The sequence below is a fragment of the Eptesicus fuscus genome, chromosome 4 (genome assembly GCF_027574615.1).
Source record: "Eptesicus fuscus isolate TK198812 chromosome 4, DD_ASM_mEF_20220401, whole genome shotgun sequence".
NCBI lineage: Eukaryota > Metazoa > Chordata > Mammalia > Chiroptera > Vespertilionidae > Eptesicus > Eptesicus fuscus.
The window spans coordinates 83,822,647-83,830,137 of NC_072476.1; the positions used below are offsets into that span (position 1 = coordinate 83,822,647).

The 7,491-nt window shown below is 53.5% G+C and overlaps 1 protein-coding gene across 1 annotated transcript in view; it reads left to right on the plus strand.

The window, feature by feature from the left end:
* AHRR (aryl hydrocarbon receptor repressor) overlaps positions 1-3,675 on the plus strand; it is a 61,872-nt gene extending 58,197 nt beyond the window's left edge. The window contains exons 9-11 of the mRNA XM_054714307.1: positions 1,038-1,099; positions 1,614-1,755; positions 2,557-3,675. Coding sequence (XP_054570282.1) covers positions 1,038-1,099; positions 1,614-1,755; positions 2,557-3,574 — 1,222 coding nt within the window. The 3' untranslated portion in view covers positions 3,575-3,675. The remainder of the gene's footprint in view (positions 1-1,037; positions 1,100-1,613; positions 1,756-2,556) is intronic.
* Positions 3,676-7,491: the final 3,816 nt, after the last annotated feature.

Consider the following 7,491-nt stretch of genomic DNA (forward strand, 5'->3'; position numbering starts at 1 on the left):
GGCTCTGGGCCAGCCAGGTGGGCTGGATTTGAATCCCACTCCTGCCCCTGCTAGAGGGATGGCCTCAGGCAAGTCACTTAACACTTCGGAGCCTATATTTTTCTTTATTTTAAAAAAATGTTTTTATTGATTTCAGAGAGGAAGGGAGAGGGAGAGAGAGAAGCAACATCGATGATGAAAGAGAATCATTGATGGGTTGCCTCTTGCACACCTCCCATTAGGGGTCGAGCCCGAAACCCAGGCATGTGCCCACACCAGGAATCAAACTGTGATCTCCTGGTTCATAGGTCAATGCTCATCCACCAAGCCACACCCATCGGGGACCTGTATTTTTTTCTTGAAAATTAATTTAAAAAAAGAATCTAGCAGAATGCATTTCCTCAGGCTTAAGATTCTGCCTAAGCTCCGTGATAGGTGTGTGTATGTGTGTGCGTATCCGTGTGCATGTGCATGTGTGTGCTCATGTTCAGGGACGATGGCTCAGTGTTCACTAATTTAGTCGTTCACGGTGACTGTGTAGAGCAGGGGGTGGGGAACATCCGGCCCACAGGCTGTATAAGGCCCGAAAAATCATTTGGTCTGGCCCTGCCAAGGCATTAGGGGTGAGTTAATTAAATGTTTGACCAAATACAGCAGGCTAATGTTTAAGTTAATAATTTTGTATGGCCCGGGAATGATGTTATAAATACCTAAATGGCCCTCTGGTATAGAGCATAACGAGTGTAAATGACAAGAATTTACTGTATTTTCATTCTGGCCACCCAGAATACAATAAAGGCACTGAAAAGCCATCCAGTGTGCAGGTCTACTTTCTGAAGCAAATACATTAGGCCTTTATTGGCCTAAAGAGTGACACGCATTGGAATTTTTAGCTAATCTCTAGCTGAGAAAAGACTTTACGATCTATACAAAGTTAAAAAGTATGAGTCACTGTTGTGTCTCCCCCTCCTAGCCATAACTGTAATGCCTGTCGTGTTAACTTCCACCATCAGCACATGTCATCTGCGTATTATTTTGCTATTATCTGTTCTCTGCAGAGCAAAAGCCACCAGGAGTCTGTGTGTATCAGAATTGCACGGAAAACCCAATCACTTAGCAGGTACTTTTAAAAGCTCACTATGTTACCCTTTTTATTATTATTTTAAAATATGTTTTTATTGATTTCAAAGAGGAAGGGAGAGCGAGAGAGCGAGATAGAAACATCCGTGATGAGAGAGAATCATTGATCGGCTGCCTCCTGCATGCCCCCACCGGGGATCGAGCCCACAACCTGGGCATGTGTCCTGACCGGGAATTGAACCGTGACTTCCTGGTTCATAGGTCGATGCTCAACCACTGAGCCATGCTGGCCGGGCAACTGTCACCCTTCTTAAATGGGTAAACTGTGTCAGTGTCCCTAGGATGGCTCTCCCCACTCCCAGGAACCATGGCATGCTCCATGGCAGTGCCGTTTGGAGCGAGAGAGGCTGGGTGACGGCCAGTTCCCGTGGGCGCGGGTCTGCACAGCTCTGAGGGGCTCCAGGAGCTGTGTCCACAGAGAGCAAAGCCGCTCTTCGGGCCCAGGTGCTGTTCAGGGCACCCACGACGCCTTTCCCTTGTCTGCATCCTGACAGGAAGAAACAGTGGAGAAAATGGCATTTCTGTGTTCAGGGCACAGATGGACGCCTGCCGCTGGGCCCGGGTTCCCGCCAGGGCCACGTGCCTGTGCCTGCGGGGTGGCCCCGACCTCGTCCTTTACCCCGAGGGGGCCGCCGGGTAAGTGGTGCCTCTGTCCAGCCCAGCACCTCTCGAAGTCACAGCCGGGTGTCAAGAAAGAAAAGAGCGACTGGTGGCCTTGACCATGACGGCTCAACCTTGCTCTTAGTGGAACATGCAGATGCACATGGAACACACCCAGGCATGCTTCTCGCCCTATAAGTCATTACACGTCGGGGGGCTGGCTAGAGATGGGGACGGGACTTTCGTGGGCGCTGTAGGACCTATGGACTCGCCCTTGCCTGTAGCCTGGACCCTGGGTGGCTACCTCATCCTCTGCCCTCCCCTTTGCGTGGAAACTCTCTGCAGCGCCCCCCCCCCCCACCCCCCCACCCCTTCCCTGACACGGCTCTCCTCTTGGAGGCCTGGCCTGCTGTGTGGTCGCAGGACTACCTCGCCCTCCCAGGCACCACCTCCCGTCACCACAGGTGATGCCACACCATGCAATGTACATGCCAGGACCTGGCACCCAGAAACCACCCAGAACTCCCTCAGCGTTAGTAGCTACTTGTGTGGCTGACCCTTCACACGTGGACTGTGCCTCATGGAGATGCTGCTCCCTGCACCCCTACCCCACCCCACCCCATCCCACCCCGGCCTCAGAGTCCCCCCCTGGCGCCCGGAGGCGGTGGGAGGGTCATGCACTGGAAGGGAGGTTGCTGACACTGGCTCACGGGCTGCAGGGTTGAGAGCCGCAGGGTAGTGCGGGCGCAGAGTGGCCCTCACAGTCAGTCAGTGCCACCCTAACGTAGAGCCCTCCCCTCTCTCCGCCCTGCTGTCTGACGGGCCATCTCTCCGCAGGGACTGGGGAGGAGAGGAGCACGGGAGGGTGCCCAGCGGTGGCGGCTCCGGGGTGAGGAGGAGGAGGGAAGCACACGCTTACGACTGCTGCTTCGAGACGCCAGGACCCACGAGGCAACTGAGCTGGACGGCAGGCAAACACGGTCAGGACGGCCCCAAGCCAAAGCTGGAGCCCAGCAGGAGTGACCCGTTCCCTGTGCATGCCGCCTCCCGGGGCTCCTGCGTGCCCTACCCCAGCGCCCCGGGCACCGTCCCTGCCTTCCGGAATTCCCCTGGCGCTCACCAGGCCCCCAGTGCCTATGCCAGCCCGCCGAGCAGAGCCTTGCAGGATGGCGAGCAGGGCCCGGTCCACTCTCCCGCCAGCGGCCCCTTCCCCCTGGGGAGCCTGGAGAGCCAGGTCCCTCAGCCTGGGGTGCAGTGCCTCGCAGTGGGGGGCTATGCCACCCAGGACATCAAGTTGCCCGGTGTGCCCATGCCCCCGGAGGCCCCGTGCAACCCCCTGTTGTCACTTAATGTTCCCATCAAGATGGAAAGTGACTCTGGGTCCGAGGATGCAGCAGATGGCTACTCTGTGTCCCCAAGCCAGGTGTGGCTGGGAGCCAGTGACGTGGCTAAGAGACAGCTGGTCACTTTCCCTACCAGGATGCACCTGAAAACAGAGCCCGACTCCAAGCACCACCTGTACTCCCCGCACCTGGGGTATGGCATGCTGGGGGCTCCCCCCAGGCCTGGCAGGGAGCTGGCTCCCTTCCACCCTGCACACTTTGTCTGCCTGGAGCGTGGGCACGGCCCTCCTGAGCCAGAGCCTCCCCCCTGCCTCTGTGTGCGGGGCCACCGGCCCCCCACTCTGGGCTGTGACTGCAGAGCTCCAGGGACCACACCCATGATCAAACTTGAGCCCTTGGACTCACCCCCATGGGCCGCTCACAGCCAGGGTGGGGCGCCCAGGATGCTCCCCAAAAGTGCCTTGGCGACACTGGTGCCGCCCAAAGCCTCCGAGTGCTCTTTTCTGCCATGAGCCGGGCGTTGGTTAAGTGCATCTGCCCCCTCTGAGGTACGGTCAGCTGGGATGGCAGGTGCAGGCCAGAGCCTCTCTTCGGGGGCGCTCGGCAAGGGGCACAGGTTCAGTCCTCTGTTACCCGGTGGCAGATGCAAGCGTGTATTCTGGGTTTTGTAAAATATCACCAAAGTTCTTAAATGCAAAGTGGTCTTAAGTCTGTTCAAGTATGACGGTATTTCTCTCCGAGGGGCTAGGTTTTTCAGGAAGCGACCACAGTGAGGCCTACGGGCCGGGTGGGGCTTATTCCAGGCTTGGGAGGTGGCAGCAAGCTCCGGGCTGACTGGCAGCCCACAGGGCATGAAAGCTGTCGAGGTGACAGGTGACGTTTCCTGCGGCCCCACACCTGCCTCCAGCTCTGGGTCCCATTCAGAGAGCAGCCGCTGCGCCCTGGGGATTCCATGGCCAGACAGGCCCTTCGGCTGGAACTCACTCAGCTGCAGGTGACCGTGCCCCATCCATGGAAGGAATCTAGGAAGTTCCAGGCAGGAGGCACTGGAAGCATCAGGTCCTACAGCATGTGCTCTGTGACCCGCAGTGGAGTTTGAGGCCAAACTGGAGTGGAGATTCACGGGGTAATGTCCAATTCCTTCTAGAAGTCTCTCTGGGTCTTTGAATAGGCCTCTGAAGATGGTGTATGCTCACCTGTCTCTTGGTGCAGCATGTTACCTAGAGTTCCCAGGTTTGGAGGCAGAGAGAAGTTGAAAACATGGAGAAAAAAAACTGGAGATCGCATCGTCCTGCTGTCCTGCTGATTGGCCACAGTTTTTCAAACGAGGACTCCAATCACCATCCCAGGAAGAGCTGTTAGAGAAAAGCCAGGCAGGTTTTTATTTTATTTTTTTCAATTGGAAGGGTAATACATACTGATTGCAGGAAATTTGGATACAAAGCAGAAATCAAAAAGCGAAGGTGACGCTCAATCCCCATCCAGAGATGGCTTGTGGCTGATGGCAATGTTCCAGGGGACCCCCAGGGCATCCCATCGGGGTCTGAAAACCAACAGGCAGGAGGAGGCCACAGCAGGGAGGCCCTGGATCTGGGGTCTGCCTGTGGCCCTGCCTGTACAGGACAAGGACACCTATCTTTAAAGTCACTGCAGCTGGGCGTCTCAGGAGGCGGCCGGAGCCCCCGGTGAGGACTTGCTGTCCCATCTGGAAGTTCTGCTCTCAGTGCAGGTGTTTCTGTCATTGGTGGCTTTGGGGTGTCAGTTCCTGGGTTAATGCTGAAACTGTTTGGTAAATGCCACCCTGAGGACCAGCCATTCCGAAGACCACCTACTTCCCCTTCTCGCCCCACGTTGGGCCAGTGTCCCATCTACCCAATTCTCACATGGGGCATAGCACACCTCTGCTCTCTGGGTAGCTGTGGATTTAATCCCAAAGACAAGCAGGGGAGTTTCAGAATTTTCCTGCTTCTTTCTATTCAAACTGAGTGCCTGCTCCTCATCACGGGAAGCCACCCCCCCCCCCACTCCCCGTCTCTCAGAAGTAGCCATCCACTCTTTGTGCTCCCGCCTGGGCGGGCACGCCCTCAGTTCCTCTCACTTCATTCAACTGAGGGGAAGCGGGCCACTGCCCTTCCCCATCCCAGAGTACAGCAGACAGGTGAAATGTGTAACTGGGAGAACATGGGACCAAAGAGATGGAATTCACAGACATCATGGCATTTTTTGCACATTGTAGTCAGATCCCAGCGAAACCAAAGGAGAGCTGTAGGCGTGAACCTCACGTGAGGAGAAGCCTTTCCAAACACACTCCGTGGTCCCTGCCCGCGAGGTGCCTGGGCTGCCCCATCCTGCCAACATCGGTGCCCGTGCTGCCCGCCTCCTCCCTAACGTTCAGATGAACCCGTCTGTCCGCATTCTCTGGACCCGCTGCATCTAATTGGTCGCCGCTGGGTGGACAGGTCATGCTTGTTGATGGAGAATTCGGCATCTGGACCTCAACTCTGAAGTGTTCTGTCCTGAGACCTCCGTTGTGCTTGGACCCAGGGCCCTTCCTCTGCTGAGTCAGCAGCAGCAAGACTTCCCTGAGTCAGCACTTCTGTTATTTTACACGCTTGTCTGTCCCGAAAACTGTGTGGGGAAGACGATGGGGCCGAAGGTGGAGCTTGGCATCCCTGCTCTGCGATGTCACTGGCAGTGCGGATGACATGCTATCTTCTTCTGCGGTCCGAAGCTTTGACTGTGTCACTGAAACAGGTGACAATCCAATGGAAGGTAGAGATGGGAGGGAAGGCAGGGGGGAGATAAACACAAATTATATTTTATATTTTTTGCAGTTTCTACTGGAAGAAAAAGGTTTTCAATATCTGGACTGATTTGTTGAATGTTACAAATGGATGACTATAATGTAACTTTTTGTAGTTTTCTTGGTGCCTTTACAAAGAGCTTTCAAATGTATTTCTGATACTGTGGTTTCATTACATTTGCAATATTGATGTTCAATAAATCACAGTAATATGGGTTTAGCATAAATGGAAACATCTACTTGATTTTTCAAAGGAAGTCCTTTTATTTCCTTTGAAGTGTCTGTTGGTGGATGCACATTCTGAGACAGTCCTTCCCAGGGGAGAGCAGGCCGGCCAGCCCCCATTGGCTGGGCCAAACCCTCTGCAGTGGCCGCCTGTTCTCCCTTGTGCCCCCGTCCCCCATCCCTGTCTTGCTCACGTTCTTCACGCTCATCTGTGTTGGGACCTGAGATGGAAGTCACTCACTTTCACTCTGTCACATGACTACCCTGCTCCTGTGGGGACAGTTGGGCGTGGGGGTTAATTCCAGACTCTCCAGTGTGCTCCTTGGGACCGAAGTAACTGCTTTGGGGATTGTTCTTTCCCCTGGTCCACTCTTGCACTGATGCACCCTTTGAGCACCCTGGCCTCATGGAGGAGTCTCCGGGCCCACCTGCTGGCCCTGTGTGGGTGTGAAAGCCCCACCCTGGGCATCAGGACCACCCCCACCCCTGCTCCAGGGGGAGTTTTTGCTCACCTCACTCTCCCCTCCCTCTTTGCTTTGCCACCCTGGTCATTTCTTATGCTTGGTTGTGAAGTCTGTGCATTTAAAAGGTACATATAAAACTTATTGATTTTGGTTAATCCTCACCTGAGGATATTTCCCCCTCCCCTCATTGATCTTTAGAGAGTGGAAAGGAGGGAGGGGGGAGAGAGAGAAACATCATCGCTGTGAGAGAGACATTGATCGATTGTCTCCTGCACATGCCCCAACCCCAGCTGGGTTGGGTGTGCAACCCAGGAACATGCCCTTGATCAGGAATCAAACCCAAACTTTTTGGTCCACAGGCCGATGCCTAACCACCGAGTAAAACCAACCAAGGCAAAGGGTGATTGCTGTTTTTATTCAGTGCTTTATAGAGTCATTTCAGTTATTTGATTTTCCAAAAAAACAGAAGTCAGAAAAAGATTTTTAATTTTTTTTGTTCTTTTAGTTTTTAAGGATGAAAAAAATAGTCTTTAACAAAGCACCCCCCCCCTCCTTTTTTTTAAATGACAGGGATTTATTCTTTCAGAGTTCTGGAGGCCAGATAAAGCATCACATTTTTAACCATCCTGGTGAACTGAAGAAAGAGGGAGCCCTACATCCAAACACAGACACTGATAGCATGAGTCTCCATTTCCCATTATTGTTCAGTGTTGCTATGTTTTAAAGTGACAGACCTAAAAGCTTTGACCATTTTGGCACATTTTTCTTCATTAGTTTCAAAATGCCTTTACAATTATAACTTCAAATGTCATTTTAATTTTTTGTTTACATTCTTCACTGCTCAACTTAGTGTTATATTTTCACAATTACTAGGTACAGATTAAATAAAGGGATCAGCCATCAGAATAATGAGGTACTGCCCCTCCTCAGCTGTGAC